The following is a 25820-nucleotide window of genomic DNA, read 5'->3' as shown; positions in this document are numbered from 1 at the left end:
CAACAAGCCCCGCCCCTGTCCTCGACGGGCGCAACGAGGGCGGAGAAAAAAGTCCCAATCCCGGGCCTCAGATCACGCGGCGTCTCGTTCAGACATCAGTTTCAAGACATCATCCATCATCAGAGAAAATTTTCCCATTCCCGACAAAAAAAGTGACATTTTTTCGAAAAAGTCACAAAAACAAAGCAAAAAATCACCAAAAAAGCTTCAGAAACATGATGAAAAAGTGACGGCAACAAAGCAACGAAGACGAGGGAACAAAAAAAATCAGTTTTGCAGGTCTTAGCTTTCAAATGAGGCGTTGCGATGAACTATATAGGCTGTAAACTGTCCACACATGTTATTTTCAGAGACACGCCGATCCAATTTGTTTGTTTCCGATAACGATACTGGGGGTTTGAGTATCTGCTGATATCCGATATCAACCAATAGACCTCTTATCTCCATTGTAAGATTAATAAAGTCTTGTCATGATGTTACAGATCAATTATCAATTATACCTATTACTAAACTAAACTAACTAACTAAACTTAACAAGGATCACTGCTTTTCAACGCTTTCCTTGGGACAGGCTATTTTACATTAAACAACTCACATGAAGTGATTGGATCATCACAACTTCACAAACAGGCTATCTCACATGTGTCACCTTTGAGGAGCATGAATTCCTGAGTCCAAAAAAAAAAGTAAGTCTCCAGCCCATTCCTGTGCGGAGATTTTTAACTGAATAACTCACTCCAGCCATTAGGGGGCAGCCTAAATTTCAAAAAGGAAAGAATTCCACACGTGTCCAGCAGAGGGCACTGACATAATAAGAGATCAGGGTATAAACAGCATATTATAGCCACGTGGTACTTTTTTTCTCCATCTTTACCCCAGTCCAAAAGCTTCTGGAAAAAAGGTGAGAAAATAGCGACAAAACTGAGACGAAAACAAGGATGGAAATGTGAAGAAAAAAAAGTGAGAAAACATTGACGAAAAAGTGACAAAAAATGTACAAAAATGACAAAAATGGACAAAAATTTGACCAAAAAATGAGAAAAATTTCATGAAAAATTGAGGAAAAAAGGGACGAAAAAGTGATAAGAATTTGACAAAAAAAAATGCGAATAAATTTGACGAAAATTTGACAAAAATGAGACGACTGCCCAACAAAAAAAGTGATGAAAAAAAATCTGATGTGAGGAAAAAGATCCATTTAGTTATGTAGGTCTTTCAAATGAGGCGTTACACTGGCCTACAGGATTTGGGTAAAGCTGAACTGGAGAAAATGCTCTCGGTTCAGGCGGGAGTTAAGAGGTTAATAAATAGGATTTATGGTACATTTTGTCCCTCAGCACCCCCTAACTAAAATATCTTCTTTAACAGCATTCCATAAACTACAATATAAATACTTGGCCACTCCAGCAGCGGCTGATTTTATTTTGTTAGGCCACTTTAGGTATTTCAATCACAGTTTCTGACCCTGCCTTGATTAGTCGCTAGCTTTAGCATGCTGTTGCTAACCGTGGCATTTTGCGCGGCGATCACACCTATGTTAGCGAATGTTAAAACTAACCCAGCGATCGGATTCTCCAAAAAATATCAGTTCAGCATCGGATATTCATAGAAGGGGGCGTGGCTTCGCCGAGGGGGAAAATAGAATCTTTAGAGAAACATAATTTTCCACTCTTTTTAGCCATTTTCTGGTGGAATATGAATTTATTTATCACTCATAAATAAAGTCAAGTGTAAATTGGGCCCATATGGATATTTTCTCACAGCAGATTGTTCAGTAGAAGTGAAAAAACGGCAGTTGTAGCAAGCGCTAGCTAACCGTTAGCATTAGCCCGATGCTAACATGTAGCATCAAGTTAGCATTCTCCGTTATTCATGTATTTATGGGCTGTTGAACCACTTTGCTCCTCCCCATGTCTTTGTATCTTTATTTAGTAGAAACTATATTCATAATTCAGCATTTGAAGTAGTTTTTGAATAATTAGAGAAAATTTACATTTTTTCAAAATTGTTTTCCCCCTTAACTGTTTTCAAAAATTTCCATATATGGGCGATTCCAGAGATGCCGTCTGTATCTATAAGGGGGCGTGGCTTCGCCGAGGGGGAAAATTGAATCTTTAGAGAAACATAATTTTCCACTCTTTTTAGCCATTTTCTGGTGGAATATGAATTTATTTATCACATAAGTAAAGTCAGGTGTAAATCAGGTCCATATGGATATTTTCTCACAACAGATTGTTCAGTAGAAGTGAAAAAACGGCAGTTGTAGCTAGCGCTAGCTAACCGTTAGCATTAGCCCGATGCCAACATGTAGCATCATGTTAGCATTCTCCGTTATTTATGTATTTATGGGCTGTTACTCAGTTGAAAACTATATTCACAATTCAGCGTTTGTTAAAGTAGTTTTTGAATAATTAAAGAAAGTTTAGATTTTTTTACCAAATTGTTTTCCCCCTCAACTGTTTTTAAACATGACCATATATGGGCAATTCCAGAGATGCCATCTATCCCTGGTTATTTTTCTATCCAAGTCGCCCCCCCACCCTCCCTCAGCTTCTCTCTGAAATGAATCGCTCATAACTGTCCCGCTTCCCTCCCGGGCGTGAAAAAGACGAATGGCCGTTAGATCCGTATCAGCGAAAAAGTTTGGGGACGAGCCCAACTCCCCCCCCCCCCCCCATTTTCCCGACTTGAGTTATCGCCGCGAAAATCAATGTTGTGTCACCCTTATTAGCGCCTTTTTTCCCGCAGCCCGTCTCTGGGTCAAGCGCCATCAAAAGTGTCAGGGGTATAGTAGACAGTATATTTTGGTGGCGGTCCAAGGGAGTATGAAAACGCCAAACGTGATTGACGGGACATTAATGGATGAAAATCGATCAATAGGTAATATCGGGCGCTTTTTTAATTGGTCGGAACACGCATAAACCTTTAGCAACTTCGCAATGTCACCGGTGTCCGTAAAAGTTTCGCCTGAACGCCGCCGGAGCATAAATCCTTCTCGCCGTGCTTCCCTTTTCTTTTTTTTTTTTTACGGCCGGCGTCTCATCTCCATTTTGATGTCTGTCTATTAGCGAGAGGTGAGGCCTGCGCTGCTCTCACATCCAGGGGCTAAATTAGCTCAATCAGCCCCCGCTCACCTCTGCGAGCCGGGGCCCGGGGGGTGACGCAGCGCTCCCCCGGGGACGGGAGGAGGAAGGAAGGAAGGAGGAGGAGGGAGGGAGGGCGTTTGGAGAGGGATACGCAGACAGGCTTAGAGGTGTATGAGTACGTGGTATCAGTAGTAGTATGACAGAGAGGGGTGAGTTGAGCAGTATTCGATAGTAACTGAATGTAGTAGGAATGTGAGGGTTTTTAGAATACAGTTAGATGCATCAGTGCTGTATTGGAGGAGGAACCACTACTTCTGAAGTTAATTTACACATTTCCGCTCCCCGTAGGATGGAAGGACCAGGGAGGGGTTGTTTGAAAGCTTGAAATTTCCAGTTTCCAACTCAACTTTCTATTCCAATGTTATGTCCGTTTTGGTGGCCCTCTGCTTTCTTGCTGAATCGGGACACATCACCAGAGATAGTCCTTTTTATTTGAAATGTAATAATTCTACACAATTCTAACCAAACAACTAACCTTTTACTGTGAGACAGAGCTGTGAGAAGGTTTTGAGCAGAAATAAAGGTGTGGGGCACAATTTAAACCTCTGCTAGTCAAAGGTTTTGCGGCACTAACCACCGATCTATGGCCCTTCACCCTGTGTACGCTTCAGTATGCGGCCCCCCATGAAAAAGGTTTGGACACCCCTGCTCTAGCCCATTCCTGTGCATAGTTATGATTTTTTTTTAAATTACCAGAATGCTCACTCCAGCCACTATAGGGGGCAGATTAAATAAGAAGAAAAGGGAAGAATTCCACAGGTGTCCAGCAGAGGGCACTGACATAATAAGAAATCAGGATATAAACAACACATTGTGAGATTTGCAAGTGGGAAATGGACAGTGTGCCCCTGGGCAGCTGTGGCTACAGTAGTAGCTTACTACCACGGAGTGTGGAGTGAATGAATATTGACTATAATGCAGAGACTTGTGACACAGGCTTGTAAAGTGCAATAAGTGTGAGCCGTTTTTATGAGGCTGCACTTCTGTTGGGCTCATTATTATTCATTCATTGAAAAAAGGCCTCAATGTGTTTTCCCAATCAAAATTTTTATTTTATTTTGGAGCTTTTGTTTATGGATACACTCGGCGATACACTCCCCATATATATAAATATAAACTTATATCCCGATATAAGTTTGAGTGATTGTTGGTGCGGCCCTCCGACTCAATGCAGGCTTCTCATGTGGCCCCCACCCCTGGTCTAGAGTGAAACTGAAGCTTAAGACTTAAGCTTAAACCATGCCTTAAAGCAGGGGTCCTCAAACTACGGCCCGCGGGCCGACTACGGCCCGCCACGTCCCTTTGACCGGCCCCCCACCCCCTCTGCCCCCCACCATGTAAACCGGCCCGATGAGGCCATTCCCAAAATTGTCCAATTTTTTTTTTTTTTAAATAATTTGTTTTTATTGCTTTTGGCAAATAACATGCTTGTATTTTTGTTTGTTTGCTTGTTGTTGTTTAATTAAAAATATATTTCGTTATAAAATTAGTTACGCTGGGTTTACACATAGGCACGATGCGTTACGAATGGCATTTTTTCGTCATTTTTCCGCCGGCTTTTCTTCCTCCTGCGGTCGTTCCTTCTGATGTTTGGGAGCCAGTCCCTGCCACCCCTATTGCCCCCCCGCTGGAGAACCCCACTGTTATATATTTGTCACGATTTTCCCCGCGTTTGTGGGGAAAAAGGGACAGTAAGAAGTGCGCCTTTCCCGCGGTCCCTGAATGCATCTCGCACGCTGCCTCCACTGACCAAAACAACAGCGCGTGGCTCCAGCAGCTACACCACAGATAAGTTAAGGCTTATTTACAAACTTAGACACGTAAAATAAGCGGTGATGGGCGCGGGGCAGGTGAAGACAGGCCTGTGTTTGTGGATTCTAAAGTTTTTCCAACTGGAGCTGAGGACAGACCAGACGAGTGAGAATCATGGATAAAGAGGTTTAAGAGCAGCGAGTTCTACGACTGATCCTCAGAAGATCGAGTGCACAGTGAGTGTAGTGTTTTTATGTTTATTCTGTGGAGCAAAGTCAGCCCAAACGAAGAAACGAATATTAACCAGAAAGAAACGCAGAACAACTAACTCCAACTAAACACAACACAAACTAGAGACGCTAAGTGAACGAAATTTAACCGGAAAATGAACTAATAATACACCAGAACAAGCGTATGAACGAAAAAACTAACAAAAGGCGAGCCTCCAACTACACACCTAACCGCACGGACTGCGCTGTTGCTGGGCTTGTAATCAGACGCGCGCATGTGTTCACTTCAGGCGGAGCCACTGCTGCGCGATTCTGTCGGGAAATAAAAACCTCTGCACTGTTGCTGCTCAGCATTAAGATATGAATGAAAATAGTTTCCTGATTCTGTTTGTGCTTGACAGTGGAATAGTTTGCCTACATTTCTCTGAAACTTGAGGCAAGTCTCACCTCTTTCCTCTCTCCCGGATTTTATTTCAATAGCCTACGTGTGGGTTTGAGTGTAGTACCTGACTGTCCAGCGATCATGTCATTAAAACATATTTGTTTTCCAGTGGGTCCTTTATTTTGCCCGCACCATGTTTTCATAAGTTTATTGAAGCATAATAATTCCTCTGATCCGAATGCCTGGGCTCGGGGAAGGCATTTCAAACCATAGGCTGCTTGACATAAAGATTTCATCTTTTCCGTTTCACTTGTCTCTCTTTGATGTACTAGCCTAGGGGTTGTTATGTTGGTCCAAATTCAGATGATCAATACATTTTTCGTGAATGTGCGTTTTCCCTCCTCCCTCCGCACACCGCGCTCACGCCGCTCTGAACAGCTGACGCGCGTTGATTCCCACCGCTCTGCCTTCTCGGTCCTGATCCAACGCACATAGCTGCACTTTGTATGAAAAGCGCTTTATTAGTAAAGATGAAAGAAAGAAATAATACTGTTGTTCCATTTTTGTTGCAATTCGGGACACTACAGATCATCCACGCACACACAACATTGATTCAAAAGAGTTACTTCAGGATATGTTTGATTGTAGTTTTTGTGACATGATAGTGAGGTATTGTAGCTGCCAACAGAAACGGGCCAGGCTAGGGGGTGCACCAAAGGGAACTCTGGTCACATTATGCAATGATGTTTTATTTAAAAATAAAAATAAATGGAATACCTGTGGTATTTCAACTTAAAACAAAGTGTGAAGACTTGATTACTATTTTTGCAAAGCACTACAGCTAAACAAATATGTGCCTGGAATCAAGTGTTGATCTTGTGGATATAGTAGTAGTGATGATTGTGCCAGGCGAGTAATCTCTACTTCACAGTGAGGCCTTTTGGTTTGGGTCACACAATTCTATGTTATAGTCGACCCGGCCCGGCCCCCCATCACTGTCAGGAACGATAATGTGGCCCCCAGAGAAAAAAGTTTGAGGACCCCTGCCTTAAAGGAACAGGCCGCCATTTTTACATACTGAGATATATTCTTACCTGAGCTTAGACGAGTTGATACGTACCTGTCTGGTCTTTGTGCGTGCGCTCAGACATGCAAAACGACCAAGAGACCTAGCTCCAGACGGGGGTGAAGTTGGAAGCGACCAAGCTCTTCCACCGTCACAAAGACCAGACAGGTACGCATCAACTCGTCTAAACTCAGGTAAGAACATATCTCAGTTTTGCCGATTTTATTCTGAGATTACTTCTTTCATTGCCGCCGTTGCATTTTTAAAACAAGCTTCTGCAGTGTCAAAAAGATCCAGTGTTGCGTTCACTTTTCGCCAAGATCTTTTATTGACGATCGGAGAGTTTGACCACAGAGCAAACCCTTCTCCAGCACACCCCAAAGATTCTCAAGATCTGGACTCAGAAACTCACAACAGCGGCATCTCAGAACATAAGGAGAGCCTGCACCTTCTACCACGTTCAAATAAAACACTCATTTATCTCCATGCGTATATTTTTCGTTAGCTGCATTACAAATCGGCGTAGAAAAGGCCTCCCCGTCTCTCCAGTTTGCAAAGCGCTTCAGTCGGAGCTCGGGGCCGTAAACTCCTCCGCCGTCGCCGCCGCTGCGATTTATTAGGCCCGGGTTCAACCTGCAGTCCATTAGCATCATAAAGAAGTACAGAATGGGGCTGGATACGACCGCTTTCCACTAGTGCGGGGCTATAGGCGAGGGGAGAGAGGGAGGGGGGGGGGAGATAAGGAGGGTCCGGGTTAACAAAGGCTGAGAAATGTGCGGCGCTGGATCACCCTGGAGCAAATGGAGCGGACGTACAGGAGAGGAATCCACGCATCGCACTTCTTTTGTTTTGTTTTTTCAGGATTAAACTTGTTTCGTATCTTCTTCCTTCTGTCTGTGTCTCTAAAAACATGTACAATAGGCCTGGATGAATGAGAGTGTGTGTTGAGAGTGCACGTGTGGGACGGTCGATGGAAATGAACCCAAGGCTGCGATCCGGCGTGGCGTGTTTACATGCATGAGTCTCTCTTTGGGTCTCACACAGTCTCTTAAAGGTAATGCCTTCAGGGAGGATGAATTGACAATAAAAAATCTTTGACTCTTGGGTCTCAAGGGACAAACCTGTAGAAATAAAGTATAAATAAATCAAATGTATGCAGTAATATGCACTGTCCCGACCAGTGTTCATTATGACAACACATTTCAATTAGGTTTAGTCCTGTATTTTAATGTATTTTAATTTTAGTCGAGATTCAGTCGAAAAAATCTTTTCAATTTTAGTCTAGTTTTAGTCGACTAAAATTGCATGTCAATTTAGTCGACTAAAATTAAGACTAATTTAGTCGACTTTGCATTGATAATACACTGCAAAAAGTAAGCATTGTCTTAAATGACTTGAATTGAGGAAATGTATCTTGTTTTGAGCGGTTTTCACTCATTTAGACACTTTTCCTGATCGGACCAAGTTTACTTTGCTTGTTTGAGTGTTATGTTCTGGCCATGGATTTTGTCTCCCTCGTGTGGCTCTTTTGTTTTGTCTTTTAGGCTTGGTCCTGGTGGGCGTGGACTCCGAGCAGGCACACCTGACTCCATTTTCTCATCAGTGCAATAGAAAGACCTCTGACTCACCTCCACTCATCGTGGGATTGTTCCGTCTATGTTGCGGTAGCTACTTCAGCTCTGTGCTAGTTTGTATTTGACTGATCGTTTTCAGGTTCCTGTTTTGACTTTGTTTTTGATCTCTTTTAGTACCCGAGCCTGCTCCGGAGCCACCCCCAGGACCAAGCCAAGCCACTGGGACGCTTTTTGTTATTAAATTTACTTCGAACCACGCTTTGGTTTGCTGTGTCTGTTCTTGGGTCCAATTTAGCAAACCCTAACATTGAGGACATTTCAGACCAGTTCTAGGGTAAATCTCGCTTGAAATAAGAAAGTAAAATTGCCAATGAGATAAGACCAATTTTCTTACCCCATTGGCAAAGAAAATGACCTGAAATAAGGACGAAATGTATCGAAACGAGTCAGAAACATCTCAGAACAAGTGAAATAATCTGGGACAAATGCCCAAGATCTTCTTAACTAGTCAAAACAGCTAAAATTTGGATTATTGTGCTCAAATTGAGATGTTTATACTGATCTAGTTCATTACTTTTTGCAGTGTATTCATTATAATCATATTTAATCTTGTTCCTCTGCTTCATGGAGCTGCTCCACATGAACAAAGCTCAGACCTGATCCTTTGGCAGTGAATTTACATGATCTGAGGCTCTTTCAGACGGTCAATAGAAGTTTGGATGATTTTAGTCTCTCCTTTTCATTTTAATTTAGTCTTATTTTAGTCGACTAAAATATCTGGACATTTTAGTCATAGTTTTAGTCTCATGAGAAACTTTTAATTTAGTTTTAGTCCAATTTTAGTCGTCAAAAATATCACTTTGACTAAAATTATTTTAGTCGACGAAATTAACCCTGGTCCGAACCAAATAAATAAATGTGTTTTATTCACACAGGGTCCAAATCTTCATGTTGAGTCCCATTTGCGTTACATATTAATGACATCATTATTATTACACTTAGCTGTCTGGCTGTACTGTCCTAGCATGTTGCCTTTTTCAGTCACAGCAGCTTCAAGGACGCTCCAGGATCAATTATTATGAGGGTTTCTGATCATATACATCGTGGATGCATTCCATTCTGGGAACGTACAAGGAACCCTAAAAAAAATCGGCCCTGGAGAGTCCTAAGGGCCACTGTGATGGAAAATAAAGGTACCATGCCGACCACCAACAGCCACTGTGCACAACTTTGTTTCCGCATAGAAAGTTACATAATGCACCTTTAATGTTGAGGTATTATGCTAAGGTTATATTGGAGTGTGGACACAACTAATAGGGAAATATCTCCTGTATTATAGCCTAGTATATACATATATGTACATGGTAGATGTTCCTTAATCCTGGATGACTTTTACGTAGATCTCTGCTGACCCCTGGTGGTGACGCTCCAGCATGACTGTGCATGACTCGAGTGTGTCTGCGTTGTTGGCAGGTTTTATAAAACTTTGTATCTTTGTTGTGAATGTAACGCCTCCCTTTTACGATCATATTTATGCACATTTTGCTGCTTAAGGCGAGACACTGCAGGCGAATAGGGAAAAAATGTATATTTACAGATATCAATTTGAAACTGTTGCTGTCGATCACAGGCATAAATGTGAGAAAAAAATACATTGCAAGTTTTCTGTTATTTTATTTTATCTCTAAGAACAAGGTTTTTTTTTTTCCGGCAACGAGATCTGAATAATGGATAGAGCTACATTCAAATTTATGGTTTCATTTTATTAATAAATGAGTTGCCAAGACTTTCTCAGAGGGGATTTTGGATTTCTTGTTTAGTTTTAAAATAAGCTGTTTTTTAGAGGAAAAATTTGTAAAAATGTAATTTTCGCCTTATTTTTTGACATTCAAACTCAATAAATGGGGCTTAGGGATTAGATAATAAAAAATCCCTCTGAAAAAATCTTCCAAATATTGTTCAGTCCAAGGCTGGAAAATTTGAAGTCTTTAGGTCCTACTGACGTGGACACTGTGTCGCCACAATGACAGAAAAATGTGTTTTGAGAAAAAGGCCCTTGAAATTGCATTCTCCCATATAAGTCTATGGGGGAACATTGAATCAGTGCAATATTTAAACATGTTGTTGTGAAGATTAGGTATATTTTTCGTTTCCAGGTGAAAGCTTGTATGTTCAGAGACCAATTTGGCCCAAAACCTGAAAACTGAAAAAATTGAGTTTTGCCTGTAGTGTCTCCCCTTAAGTCAGTGGTCCCCCTGTTTTATCTTATGTAGTCCTTGAGTCTTTCATTTAAACTCAAAACACCCCTCACATCGACAGTTATGGAGAACCTTAGGGTAAAACATGAGTAAATGGTTATAATGAGCCTTTGCAGCGACTTCTAGAGGGCTTTTTTGTAGTGTCGCTGGGAGGTTTTGTGAATGGAATGTATACATAACCATGGAAATGTTCATCACCAAAAATAACCTACCAGAAACCCCGACAAACAATTGATCCTGGAGCGTCAGATGCATTGAGCGCATTTTCTCCACCACGGCTTTACTCGAATCTTAAAGCTTCTCGACTTCTCGGAGTTTACTGCCTCTAGGCCAGTGTCACGCCTCATTTGAAAGCTAAGACCTACAAAACTGATCTAAACTGATCAGGGGCGGACTGGGACTGAAAAACAGCCCTGGACTCTGACCAGCCTGGCCCAAATTAACGTAATTGTGACTTCCACAAATACATATTTTAACCTCTTACACTTGTTAATGCCTTAACATTAACGAGTGCATTTTCCCCAGTTCGGCTTTTTATTATTATTTTTTTGATTGGTATCATCAGCAAAAAGAACGGGAAAGGTGGTCGTAGAAACAGAAGCAAAATCATTCATATAAATAATAAATAATAACGGTCCTAAAATTGAGCCTTGTGGTACACCATACTCCACGGAATTCCTTTTAGATTCATGTTTTTTTATACTGGGCTTTACCCAAATCTAAAAGCTTCTCGACTGGAGAGCAACAATGTAACGCCTCATTTGAAAGCTAAGACCTACAAAAGTGACGGAAACTTTTCGTCACGTCGCCACATTTTTCATATTTTTGTTGTTTTTTGAGCTATTTTTTCTGTCATTTTTTGTTGTTGTTTTTCTCATGTTTTTGTTGACTTTTCATCCCCTTTTTCTCGCTATTTTGACGCTTTTCTTTTTAGCTTTTAGATTTGGGTAAAGCTCGGTTGAGGCGGGACCGGTGGCCCTAGAGCCAGTGGCCCTTTTGTGCTCTTCCAGAATGGACGTATGGCCAGTCCGCCCCTGAAACTGATCCTTTTCCGTGTGTTGTTGTCGAACTTTTTCATGCTTTTTAACTTTTTTGTGGCTTTTTTTTTTCTGGGTCAATTTCTGTCACTTTTTTGTTGCACTTTCATCGCTTTTATGACACTTTTTTGTTGTTGTTGTCTTTTCTTCTCGTTTTTGTCGCCATTTTGATGTTTTTCTCAAGAAGCTTTTAGACCGAGCGCATTTTCCCAGTTCAGCTTAACCCAAATCTAAAAGTTCCTCAACTGGAGAAGAACAGGGAGCGTAACGCCTCATTTGAAAGCTAAGACTTACAAAAGTGAGGAAGTCAGGAAGTGTCCATCGTAGTAAGAGATTTTCCACGGATGAAGACCTGCCTGAAAAGAGAACATATATTTTTTGAGTGTGAACGGGAGAAAATTATGTTTATTATTGAATATATACACAGATTTGATGGATTCAATATTAGGTTGTGCCATAAAAAATAAAAAAAACAGGTATGAATGAAAACAAGGCAATAAAAACTCGGAAGCGGCTGAGTGGATTCTGGTAAAAACCGTTTATATTCAGAAAAATCAGGACTTTCTCCTGTGGCTTTGGCGCCCTCTGCTGGCCGAGCAGAGGGCAGGCAGTACAGTATGATACAGAAGGCGTACGTCAAAGGCACTGTCCAAAATCCAAAATGACAAACAGAATTCCTTTACATTCATCAAATTCATATTCAATCAGGTCAAACTGTACAATTTCATCGGCTTTTCTCATCGATCTGAAATTGAGGAACTTCCAAAAATGGTTCCGGAAAAAAAAAAAATGTTTGGGATAAATTCATAGCACGACTAAAAACAACAACAAAAAATACAAATAAAATACATTTAAAGTGGTTTCATGGTATAGAATATTTCTGAAATAAAATCTTCAATATACAAAGTCAAAATAATAATAATAAGGTTTTTTTTTTTTTCCAGTGCTTTGGGAGATAAACAAAACAAGACATAGTAGAGACAAAAACACTTCATTGAATCTAAAATTTCTAAATTAACGAAAACAATGAAAACTTTTGGTAAAATGTGTGCAGCCGAAGTCCATAGGCGACTTCACGGGTCGATGAGAAGGAAATTTTGGGGAACTTTGTCGTGAACAGAGTGTGAAGTGTATGCAACTGAAAACCAAAAACAGAAAGTTGATTAAGGCTTTAGGTAAAAAAAAAAAAAGAAAGAAAGTTCATAATGTGGCCACTTTATTAGTTATTAACAAGCTGGTTCTGTCCCTGCTTAGCTTGTTTTAGCCGTGGGAAAGTCCTGAGCATAGCAGGTCCTAGTTTAGTCCTCCCGAGAGTCGCATTGTGAAGAAAGTGCATGTAAAATAGACCTAACGTGCTTTATTGAGGCTTAAAAACAAGCTTCCAGTATCTGCCAACAGCATGCTACAAAATCAACAGAGCTGTGATGAACACACACTGCTCAGAACGAGTCTGGAATATGGGCTTTAAAAATGTCGAGCGCAGGGGTTCCCAAAAATCCAAATCAAAAACGAGCTCTGTGCACGGATTGTTTTAGCTAACTTCCTGTTTCAATAGAGCGCCCTATCCCCATACAAATGAATGGGGAAACCAGTCCCTATTATAAAGACAGTTTTATGGCATTTATGTATTTTCTGTGGTTTCTTCATCATTAACATGTCCTAGGATGATGTTTAGTAACCACTGAGTGTGAATCCGACACCACAAAAGACATAAATTGCATGGAAAATGACTTAGCATTTAGCTCAGAGGCAACTTTTCTACGCTAATTATTGTCTTCAGTTAAATCTAAAAAGGCCTGTACGTTCATTAATGAGTTCTAAATGTGGTCGATGGTTGACAACGTCTGAAAACATCGGGATGTTTCAGAATTCGCGATGTTTGATGGCTAATGCTAACGGCTATAGGAAGAATGCATTGAACAGGCTAACGAACGCTGAAAAGTTTCCCATTAGCTGGTTCGCTAATGTGTTAGGATCGAACACCGCTTCTTCTTTTTATTTCTATGGTAAAGACTGCTTCCCGTCCAAATTTTCACACACATTAAAAAAAAGATGATAAAAAAGCCCTGAAGAAAACTTAAAAACTGTTAAGCCGAGCGTTAATTTAACGTTAGCTTCAAGGCTAAAGCATGTACAGTTATAAACACAGAAGTTTCCTCTGAAGGTATTAACATCCTGAGTAAAGTTTTTCATAAGTTGTAAGTGATTATAGACACAGACGGCATCTCGTCATAGAAGGGGGCGTGGCCTCGCCGAGGGGGAAAATAGAATCTTTTGGGAAACACAATTTTTCACTCTTTTTAGCCATTTTCTCGTGGAATATCAACTTATTTATCACACAAATAAAGTCAAGTGTAAATCGATTTCCCATATGGATATTTTCTCACAGCAGATTGTTCAGTAGAAGTGAAAAAAACGGCAGTTGTAGCTAGCACTAGCTAACCGTTAGCATTAGCCCAATACTAACATGTAGCATCAAGTTAGCATTCTCCGTTATTCATGTATTTATGGGCAGTTGATCCACTTTGCTCCTCCCCATGTCTTTGTATCTTAATTTAGTAGAAAACTATATTCATAATTCTGCATTTGTTGAAGTAGTTTTTGAATAATTAGAGAAAGATTACATTTTTTCAAAATTGTTTTCCCCCTTAACTGTTTTCAAACATGACCATATATGGGCGATTCCAGAGATGCCGTCTGTATCTATCCAACAGCTGCATGTTTTCTAGCAAGTACCGTTTAAATTTTGATTTATTTAAGCAAGACAAAGCTAACGCTCCATAGGAATAAAACACTGACAGGAAACAGTCATTACACTAGGAAGTTAGTGTCGTGCTACTATGCAACATTCCGTGCACAGAGTCCATTTGATTTTGTGGTAGTATAAGAGTAGTATAAGAGGCAAATTTTGGGAACCTGTTATATAGGGGGGTAGTTATGTGTTTCATTCACATCCTCTTAAAGCGGCCATGGAATATTAGCTTCCTTCCACATTCTAACACAGGGACGAAACCAGGACTAAAACAAGTGAGATATAAAAATGGCCGACGATCTTGAACGTCGTTTTTTTTTCTTCCCCTTCCGAGCATTGTGACACCGTTTTATGACATTATGGAAGCAGTGGCAAGTGTCAAAGTGTCGAACGCGAGATAACCCCAGATAAGAACCATCACCTCACGCAATAAACCGAGTGCGCAATAAAGTGTGAAAATAATGACAAATCGAGTTGCGGAGGCAGCCATTTTGCGTGTCGTCTCCTACCTTTTAAAGTGCAATATGACGGGTCTCCTTGGTTTTTCAAATGATTATACAGTTTGGTGGGGAAATGTTTGTGGTGAATATTAATCATAGTTTTACACCAGTGACGTGACAAAGTGTATGAAAAATTATTTTAAAAAATGATTCTAACCTTCCATATGCACTTTAAAATTTCAATTATGCACGCGACGCCATAAAAACGACCCATTTCGCAATCAATCACTCAATAATTTACGCTTGGTGACAAAAAGTGCCCTCTATAAAAGGACAATACCCACGTCCTTGGCTTTTTGTAATTAGATTTATGGCGCCGTGTCCCCCCTTTCAGGTGTGATTTAGCGCCACCTGCAGGACCACAAGGGCATTTGCGAACTTTATGATGTTGCAATTTTGGTCTTGAAGTATACAGTGTTTGCCAAATGATTTGTATATGAATGCTCAAGTCAGTACGTTTTTCTTTGTTTATTCCATTTTTAATTTCTATTTTTTTGTGTGTATTTTTTTAATTTATTATTTTTTTTTACAAATATAAAATAAATATACATGATTTTAGTATCAGGCGGCTACATAATGAAATCGGGTGAGTGTGAATTTGACATCGATTTATGCAAGACCAGATTGACTGGTTTAATTCAGGATAGTATACGGTATACTATAGTAAATGTTCAAATATTTACTTAAAAAGCGATGTGGGAAGCGGCAGCAGAGGCAGAGAAAACTCTTGTCTGATGCTAAGCTAACGCGCTAATAACATGATTTGTCGGCAGCGCGGTCTCTCAATTCAGCCAAAAATGACCGGTTAATTCTCGGAGGCAGACGATATTTGAAGTAAGAATGGGGGCCAACTTTTTTAAATGTTTTTTTTATCAAAAAGCAGTCACTGGCTTATGATGGTCTCTGTTGAGAAACTAAAGCAGTATCAGTAAAAGCAATCATTTCAAGATCTTTCAAAGTGGAGAAGGTAAAAGGTCTTGATTATCATTTCTATTTTTTTTTTTTACTTTTCTTTTTCGCCTTATCGCTAAGCCCTAATTTAAAGCACCCCAAGGCTTATGTTCAAAGTGGACATATCATGCAGATTCTTGGCTTATAAAACAGCATTACTGTTTCACATTTTATGTTTAAATGTGTGTATAGAAAAGACACTCGGCTCTCTAAACGTCTCATGTTTTGCGTGAGGCTCTGTGCACGGAATGTTTTGTCTAACTTCCTGTCGGCCATTGTAGGTACGGACTACGTCTTGTCCAGTAAAAAAATATAAGATGTACAAAACAGAAGAAAAAAAAGTGTGTTGCCTAAAAATAATTTCAGACATTTGTGCTATTTAACCATTTGCCAGCGTCAGCTAGCATTAGCCTTTAGCTTCAAGGCTAAAACATCTACATTTATAAACACAAAAGTCTCCTATTTACATCCTGTGAAACGTTTCTAACATGCTCTGAGTGATTATCCAACAGCTGCATGTTTTCTAGCAAGTTCCATTTAAATATGATTAATTTCAACAAGACATGGCTAACTCTCTATAGGAATAAAACGGAGACAGGAAACAGTCATTACCTTAGGAAGTTGGCATCATGTTGCTAACGTCCTCGGATAATGACTGTTTCCTTTCTCTGCAACATTCTGTGCACAGAGTCTTTTAACCAATGGGAGAAAACAACAACATATAAGGCACCATTTTCAGCTAACCACATGCTAACAAATCAATGGTGCTGTGGTTAACGCGGTTTTAGAGGAGAAACGGATCTAATGCTTCAAACATGTTAAGGACACTTCCGGGAACAAAATCCAGGAAAAACAATTTGGAGTGCTTTTTTGGAGTAGAAAAAAAGTGACCAATGTAAAAAAGGATTTCTCAAAACTGCGTGTGAATGAAGTGAAATAAAATAAAAAAAAATGGTTTTGCATGATATGTCCCCTAAAGTGTGTCTTCAAGTGTCATGATACATTGAGTGCAGTGTGTCTTTGGGCTACCACTCCCACGCTGAGTCGTTTTGCATTTACAAGATGTACCTAAATAAAGTGGCCCGTCCTTCGGCTCAGTGTAAAACGCGTCTATTCTGTTTCTACATGATATCCCCGTCGTCGAGGCTGAAGCTGGACCTCCTGCTCGAGTCCACGGACGCCTCGGGCGACATGGCGGACAGCAGCGGGTCCCCCCCCATCGGCGAGAGGGGCTCGTCCATCATCAGGAAGCCCAGGTCGCCCCTCCTTCCCTGGGCGTCCATGCCGGCCATCTCCCCCAACCCCGCCAGGCCGTCGGCGAACCCCGCTAACCCGTCCCCGAAGTCCAGGGCGGGGGCATAGTCATATTGGGAGCTCCCCACAGCAGGGTACTGAATCGGGGGTTGCTGGTGCTGCTGGTGGAGAACCTGCTGCTGCTGCTGGTGCTGCTGCTGCTGCTGCTGGTGGTGGTGGTGGAGGGGTTGAGTGTGGAGGTGCGAGCCCAGGTAGTGCGCCTGCTGCTGGGCGTGGTTGTTGTGGGGTAGGTGCGGGTGCTGTCCTGGGTGGCCCTGGGGGTGGGACAGGCTTTCGTCAGGGCTAGTCTCTTGCTTGACGAAGTTGGCCATGAGCTCGGCGGGGTTCAGGCCCGAGGGGGAGGCGTTGGGGAGGCCGTGGACACGCGCCTGCATCTCCAGCTCCTGGGGACGACAAAGACGGACATCTTGAAGCAGTACTAAGTAACTCTCCCCCCTAGAGGCCATGAGCGCAACTGCAGGTGTAGTAGCAAGTTACGATTTTTTAACTTATTCATTGTCTTGGAGAGTAAATACTACGCTGACAGGAAAGGCAAAGGGAGAGAGGGTTACTGTGCATCCAATTATACAATGGAAATATTTTTTTTCACTCAAACCTGGCTGTAAATACTGTTTAAAGTGACGTTAGCCCGCAGTTAGCTTTGCCCGTTAGCCTGTTAGCTTCTTCTCGTGATTCCATTAGTGTGTATTGCTTTCTCCGGACCGGTGGCAGTCAAGTTGCAAACGTGGTTTTCTGTCCAGAGACACCAGGGGAGATGAAAGACCCTCCAATCATCCCATAAACACTTGTATTACCCCCACAGGGACTACGGAAGGGATTTATTATGGTAAACACGTTACTTAGTACTGCTTTAAGAGTTTTCAGTTTTTGAAAGAAAAAAACAAAACACTTTTTGATATGCAACGTGTCCCTGTTTGAACTTGCTGTAATAATCTTAAGACTAAAATTCCTTTCAGCTGACAATGATTAAATAATGTCACCACATTCTGCCACGTGACTAGCCAAAATGAAAATCAACCAGAATTGGTCCCGGTCAAGACTTGAGCACAGTGCTTAATGTGATCCCCTGTTTGGGGGAACGCATCCCCCAATTCTCAGTTTTTAAGGGTAAAGGATCCGGGAAATTTAGTGAATTGGTCAAATTTAAAATACTACAAGTTATGTGGAGAGTGAAAAATAAGTTGGTGCCAATACATATTCAAAACAAATTTGTGTTAATCACAGATAGTAACAACAGAAGACAGGGCAATTTCTGTGTACCATATTCACACACTTCACAAAAACAAAAGGGGTTTCTTGTAAAAGGGATCACTTTATGGAATTCTTTGGACATTGTTCAAAAAACATGTAACACAATCACTCAATTCAATAAAATGTATTAAAAAAAAGTACTTGGAAAATGACAAATTTGAAATTTGAAACAGTCATTGATTTAGATGTAAAGTATTATTGTACCTTGATATAGGCTAAAACAAATCAAAAACGGGTGAGCCGTCTGTTCAGAGCCAGCTCAGATTTTGGAGAGAAAAAAAAAAAAAAAGGGGCATGAAATTTATAAGACAATGTCTTCCTCATGCTCCTATTCAGCATTGAATACTTTGCTGTTGCTGTTGTTATTATTATTGTGTCTGTAATAACGCCATGGCTGAATAAAACATTTGAACTGAACTGAACTGAACTGAAATATTTAGGAGGATCCGGCAAAAAATGTATCTGATATAATGGTGTTTAATGAGAGTGTTGCGGCAAATGTTTTGGCCTGTTCCCTGAATCCATCACATCAGACCAAAAGTGTTCCTGAAAATACTTATTTACAAATCAAGCACTGCTTGAGCACTTAGTCTAAATCTCATAGACACTAAATCTGGAGGTGGGCAAAGTGTGTATTAGGCTTTTTTGCCATTCTTTAGAAAACACATCTTGATCACAATCTTACACATTGTTGGTGTGAAAATGCTCTACAACGGCTTATTCAAAGTTTCTCTTTCCTGTCTTCCTTGTTCCTCCCACTATCAGGACATGTCCAGACTTATCTCTGGACATGTTTTTGGCAGCCCTTTTAGTTATAATCCTAGTCTTTTGGATGAAAATTATTTTAGTTTCAGTCACATTTTAGTCATTTCTAAATATGATAATTTTAGTCAATTTCATTATAAAAAAGTAATAATTAATTTCGATATTAGAAATTGGGATTAATAATAATAATCTCTTGGCTTCATGTAGCTTGTGACAAACAGATTACACCACAGTAGGCGCTGGCAGAAGTGTGACTGTGAACAGGACTTTTCCCCAAAGCGCCCGCTCGTCCTCTGGTCATCACTTCCAGACTTATTTTACCAACAGCGGCGTCTGCACATTCATCAACTTGCTGTTCAGACACAATTATTTATTTATTTTAGTATTTAAAAGTGTCCACAGAAAAGATAAAGTCCCTGTGACGTCGCTGTCAGACGCTCCATGGAGAACGTACTTTATAAATGAAAAACACAATAAAACCCCAGATATTAAAATTAAGTAGAAGTGAGAAAAAGTGTAAGTTTGATAAAAGCTTGTTTGTTTGTTTGTCTCTTTCTCATGACGTCGAGCTGCTGTAAATATAACACTCTGTCGCTGTTGGACCCTTTCACAATAAGACTCTTATTATCTAACATGCAGTGACTTTTATTGTGTAAAACTGAAACAGGAAGCAGTTTGTCATTGTTAAGCGACTTGATAAGGAACAGTCACGGTGTTTTTGGAGAACTTTTATACTTTTAAAGACATGGATAAACAGCGCATTCGCGAAAAAGAGTAAACTGTGCTGAAGGGCATAAAACCGTCACTTCCTCCCATTTTCGTCTCATTAATGTAAACTCATAAACATCTCGTCATGTTTTAGTCTCCAAAGAGCTATTTTTTAGCTTGTCAGCGTTACGTTATCGTCATTAAAAAAAGGAGAAAGTTAAAATTATATAGTTAGTTAAGACAATACTTGATTTATTTTATAAATGTTTTATTTATCTTTTTTATGCTAGCAACAAGTCTCTAGTCAAGTGTCAGGCAAAGGTCCGGAACATATGGGGCCAGAATATGGTTACATGGGGACAATAGTTTTTTTTTGTGTTGCCTTTAGTAATTCAATGTACTTGGAAAAGAACGCATTTAATTGAATTGTGTTTTAAATTTTTAAAGAGGCTATAAACTGGAATAAACTCCCAGCCCACGTTAAAGAAGCAGACACAGTCCCTACAAGACTAGGCTCAAAACGTACCTCTTCGAATTAGCTTATAATCAGGTCAGTTAGGTAAAGCTCTGACCCACACCCCTTAGGAGGAACACTGCTGTGGGAAGTACGGTCCACTGAGCGCTGTCCTCTTCTTCTTACTGCCGACTTATCATGATACAATATTTAATTGATCTGTAGTCTGTTCATCACTATTCACATGGTGTCTCCTGTCCCACTCCCCCTCGGGAGTGCCCGTCTAGATCGAACAGAGGAACCCTGGGTGAACGGGGGAACTGGCATTCTGGAATCTGAGGACTGGACGGTCTGTGATCTTGGCCCGTCTGCTGAGGGATCCTTCGGCCCTGGGTCTCTATAGCCTGTCCGTCCATGGGAATGGATCTCTCCTTCTGTGGTTCTCCCCAAGGTTTCTCTTTTCTCCTGCCGGGTTTTGGAGTTTTTCCTCGCCGTGCTGGAGAGTCTAAGGACGGGGGACGCCCACGCCGCTCGTCGCTACCTCCTATTGGACATTATATTTGCCTGGATTCACCTGAACTTTTAATTGTCATATTTATTGCTCTGTTTTATTGCCTTAATGTTTGGTGCAGCCCTGTGAGGCGACTTCTGTTGTGATATTGGGCTATACAAAACCATTAAACAAACAAACAAACAAAGCTAGATGCAAGTTAGCCATTTTATACTCACTACTGCCACCTCAGGTCATACGTGTAACTGCAGCTTCTATATTAAGCTTGTGCATGACGGCACTTCAGACCCGAATTAACACCTTTTTGAGTGACAGTGCAGGATTTTAGAGGCAGTTGTGGTGAACAGGTCTGGGCTCATTCTACACATTAGGACATTGTTGAAACATGTCATTTTAACATTTTTAAACTCTGTATAGTCCCTTTAACTCAATAAAATACATTTTGGCTCCTAAAACGTTGTGTTTCTCCTCTTTGCTCAGTCAGTACTGCACACGAGCCCTGCTTAGACCTGCATTAGTACTGCACTATACAGTATGGTACTATACGTGGATAACAATCCCGCACGCATATTGAATTAGATCATTAGGATCTTCTCGGTTTTGGCGCATGACAACATCTTTAGTTTAGGTAGTTTAGGTTTGGACTAGTCTGAAACTTTCACTGTCGCCGTTGTTGTCCCGATCTAACCGCTGTACGTCCCGTCACATGTCGCACGTCACACTCTAATCGACCTCCCTCTGACCTGAATGCGCATCAGCAGCTGTTTGTTGGCCATCTCCATTCGCTTGTAGTTGGTCTCCACCTCCCTGCTCCTCTGCACGTCCTTCTGCATCCTCTTGATGTAGTCCACGGAGGCCCGCAGGATGGTGCCCTTGTTCCAGCGCACGTCCCTGCACAAGCACAAGACTCTGGGTCAGACGGACAACGCACACCGGGCTTAAAAGTGTGCACTCGGCCACTCACAGGTCGTTGGTTTTGGGGATCATCGTGCCCAGTTCTTTGATGCGGTCGTTGATGTTGAATCTTCTCCTCCTCTCGACTAGAAAAAAATGGAAACGTAAAAATGAAGAAATAGTAGAATGCTTTCTAACCACAGAGAAAGAATTGCTCTGTTATTCTGCACTCACAGCCCACTCTCATTCATCCTGGCGCCGAGAGAGGAGCCTATTGTTCCTTCAAACTGACTCTATAAACATTTCATGTGTACAGATAAAAAGAGAGAAATCATCAAAATGGTCGCATTTTTCAATCCCTCTCCACGCTTTGCTTTTTTTGTAGCCGCAGCTGCCCTGGAGCTGACAGAGTTGTGGCTCTTATAGCTGAAAGTCCTTCCTACTGACCAACATCACACGCATGTTTTTGAACATTGTCACCACTTTTAAACACTTTTATGAGGAAATAACAAGGCCATAGTTCATATGAGCTGGAAGAGAGGACTTTGAACTTTGTGACAGTTTTTGTTTCATGTGAATTGGCCCAGGAAATTTATAGAAATTAGCAACAAACTAAGACTGGAAATCTGCATTTTGACAGTTACCATAGATACCAGGATGGCATTTTCAGCTGCTCCACCTCAATTTTGAATTATAGGCTCTTTTCTTGACCACCTGAAGATGGTCTCGGGGCACTGTGGCTGCTCAAAGTGGACATATCATGTGTAAATGATTCTAACTACATGATATTCTATACCCAGGGCCGTAGCCAGGATGTAAAAAACAGTGAGGTCCGGCTAATTCTTTAAACTGGGGGGTCTGGGGGTCCTCCCCCAGGAATTTTTTAAAGATTCAGATGTAATTTCCTGTATTTCGAGTGATCAAAAACACTTTTGTCTCATCCTTGAGCTGTTTTCAAAAATTGCTTTTTGTTGCACCGTTTGGGACCAGGAGCCTGAGTGAATGTGGTGAGTGAGTGGATGGTGGTCGGACATGCAGATGGTGCAGACTGGCCTCGCTTCCATCAGTCTGCCCAAGAGCAGTGGGTGCAGCCGTGCACCCCCTGAAGTTTTAGGTGACGAGTCACGACATGATGAATGATGAATATCCCAAAATAAAATATCTATTTAACATCTATTGCATCCATTATTACTGTGAAGCAGGTTTTCCAAACAGTTCTGCTCGCCTGAGTGAGAGGCAATAAGAAGGTCTTGTCCTAAATAAACACTAAAATGTTAAATGAAAATGTCCGTTTTTAATTGTTTTGAAAACGAGGCTGTGGCTGTGAATGTGTAAAGCTGAGGGTTTTGCTTTGGCTCATTCTGAACATCAGACTCTGCGCTCTGGCCCCGCCCCCTCTGCGTCGCCCTCTCTGGCCCCGCCCCCTCTGCGTCGCCCTCACTGTCAAACCACTGGGAGCTACAAAGGTAAATGCGCTGGTTTAAGCTCTCATTAAAGTGAAGATCATTTACACGCAGGACATTCTTTGCATGAGACAGAAACAAAGTGAGCAGCAGAGGAGGAGGCGATGATGAGGCACAGACGCTTCTCCTCTCGCTCCTCAGATCAGAATGAGGAAAACTCCTGTTGTAAATCGGAGTCACCGTCAGTCTGAGGCGCACTGGCTCCTCCCTCTTTATGACAGAGAGCAAAGAAATTGCATCTGGATCAAACTTTGGCGCGGTTCATTCGCTGCTGTTGTAGTGAGGCTGACGCACATCCTCAGCCGCGCCCCCGCAGAGTTTTACGCACTCGGGTGCAAAGCAGCTCATGAGGTTCGGTTTTAGAGCGCACACATTTAGGTTCAGAACAAGCTCATCCATGTCTGAACTAGAGGCTCTTCCGCCTGTAGAAGCGCGTGTTTACAACATTCATTTGCGCAGGATTCAATGTGTGAAAAAAAACACAAAAAAAAAGCTAAAATTTTACCGGACCTCGGTGACCTCAATGGTAGATACGGCCATGTCTATACCTCAACATTGATATTTTCTCATTTGAAATAATGCCTCGGCAAAGGGTAAACAGTAAAGACTGAGACACAGGGAGGGAAAACGCCCCTATGTGGGAAAACACAGCACGACTTCCCCCTAACCTTGAGCCGTGCGTACATAACCCTGTCTGCGTAGCGAGCCGGGCATTTGAACTGCTGGGTGTGGCGGCCATGTTTTTTTTTTTTTTTTTGGGAAAGCGGCGTAATCTATTGCAAAAGTGTGCGGTGTCCCTTGACGCGTCTTTAAAAAGTGATAAATCTTTATGTGCAGTCACAGGTGATTAGGCCTTAGTGCCAGAGCAGCAGAAAAGCAGCGGGTTAAACATCCACCCGCTCTTTACGCACGGTCAGCAGTCAGAAAAAAAAAAGCAAGCGCCGGTCCACACGCAGCACTTCATCAGAGGCAGCGTCGGTGTGGATCCATTCGTACGTTTCGAATGGCTCCTCAACGTTTTCAGTGTTTCATGGGTACAGTTGGTTTGAAAAAGACTTACTGAGATTGTGGTTGTCTTTCTTCTGTCGCTCTTTGGCCATGGCTCGAGCTTCTGTGTCTTTCCAAAAACAAAAGGATGTCAGTAAATCAGCTTAAGAGACAGGTTACTATTAAGAACATTAAGTACTAGTATTAAGAGGCGGGATGAAGCCTTGGACACACAAGAGGGTTTTAAACTCTTCTGGAACGTGGTACAAAGTGCACAGGACATAAGGACTGTTTTCTACAGTTAATAATCGCACTCTCGTATGAAGCCACAGACTAAACCATGGGCGCTTTTAAAGAGGGGGGACACTTTTAGCAGGACCCCTCCTCTTAAGTCGATTAAGTGGAAGTGAATTCATATTTAGGGCTGGGTACCGTTACAGTTTTTCTTGATGCCAGCACTTCAACGATACTTGGTTTTCGATACTGATACCTGAATGATGCTTCTTCCGAGATCTATTAATTATTTGTCCTCTAGAACCAGAAAACAATAATGTGTGGGGGGAATAATTAGGAGGAAAATGGGTGAAATTGTGGCAAAAAAGGGGGAAAATGGGCATAGATGGGTGGAATAATGGGAGGAAAAAGGGAAAATAATATTAGTAATAAAAACTGAGAAAAAAAAATGGCATCAAAACATAATTTATTAATAAAAAAAATCATTGATTTGAGCTGAAAAAAACAAACAAAAAAACAAGTCACTTCCTTTAATGCTGTCCCTGGACCAACATTATCAAAACTTGGATCTAAAGATATAATTTTTTCGGTACCTGCTTGCAATACTTTTATTTTTTACAACTTTTATTTATTTGTATTTCTTTTGTACCATATTGGTTTAACGGTACCCAGCCCTATTCCTTTATTTAATATCTTCAGCTGATCCTTTTGCTGTTGTCAAATATATGCCATTTATGTTTTTTGATGACATTTTAAGGGAGAACAATATATTTTCGGGGCCCCCTAGGAGTTGAGGCCTCTCAGCAAACGCCCGGTTCGCCCACGTCATAGTTTCAGCCCTGCCAGTAAGTACTACGGCCACACACACTGAAGCCTGGGTAAAAGTATGTTTGACACATCTTTATACAGCCAATATAGTTTATACTGCATTCTTAATTTCCTATTTAAACTCATCCTAACTTTTGAAAAAACAACGTTGCTCAGGTCATGTTGTAGAGTTACAATCACAAACTAAATCCATGTCCCTCCATTCTAATTCTTAAGTAAGCAGTCTAAATATAGCGGTCTTTGTGTGGCCACGTTAATGTGAGTGAACCTATCCGAGAATACCTTCTTTCTGACACAAAGACGGGGCATTGAGAGATATTGTGACTGATATTGTGACTGATTGATTATGGGCCGGGACTAAAACGATTCGCATGTCAGGCACTGGCAGGCTGTCCTGTCACGCTCTGCGCAAATGTTTCTGCTGGGACATAGAGCGTAGGGCGATCTTTGACTTCATTTAATACATAACAGGGAAACAAGGCATTTGTATTTATTGTCTGTATATGTATATGTATTTGCATTGTTTTCTTTTTTTCCTAAAGTAATTCATTTTTTTTTTTTAACTAAGTTGTATTTCATTTCATTGGGATGTTTAAAGATGAAGTACTTTTTGAACCAAGCTTTACTGTTATTTTTAAGCTTTGGAGTTTGTTTCTTCGGCGTTAAAAGAGCTTCAATAACTTTTTGTAATATTTTCCTGTGAACTTCAGATTTTATTGTCATCCGGACACAGGACAAATTTAAAAAAAGTGAATTCGCTCCT

The 25820-nt window shown here is 41.2% G+C and overlaps 1 protein-coding gene across 2 annotated transcripts in view; it reads right to left on the bottom strand.

Annotated features, from left to right (window-relative positions):
• Nucleotides 1–16713: 16713 nt before the first annotated feature.
• Nucleotides 16714–25820, bottom strand: part of tfeb (transcription factor EB) — an 84046-nt gene continuing 74939 nt past the window's right edge. Inside the window, exons 9-12 of one of the 2 annotated variants that reach the window (XM_079582186.1) lie at nt 24069–24125; nt 21616–21691; nt 21395–21542; nt 16714–17345 (exon numbers count right to left, since the gene is read on the bottom strand). In XM_079582186.1, coding sequence (XP_079438312.1) covers nt 16770–17345; nt 21395–21542; nt 21616–21691; nt 24069–24125 — 857 coding nt within the window. In that variant the 3' untranslated portion in view covers nt 16714–16769. The remainder of the gene's footprint in view (nt 17346–21394; nt 21543–21615; nt 21692–24068; nt 24126–25820) is intronic. The other variant, XM_079582187.1, reaches the window with a different exon arrangement.

This window comes from Gobius niger (genome assembly GCF_951799975.1).
Source record: "Gobius niger genome assembly, chromosome: 24".
Taxonomy (NCBI): Eukaryota; Metazoa; Chordata; class Actinopteri; order Gobiiformes; family Gobiidae; genus Gobius; species Gobius niger.
The sequence above is the reverse complement of the archived record's forward strand: the minus strand, read 5'-3'. Positions and strand labels throughout refer to the sequence as shown.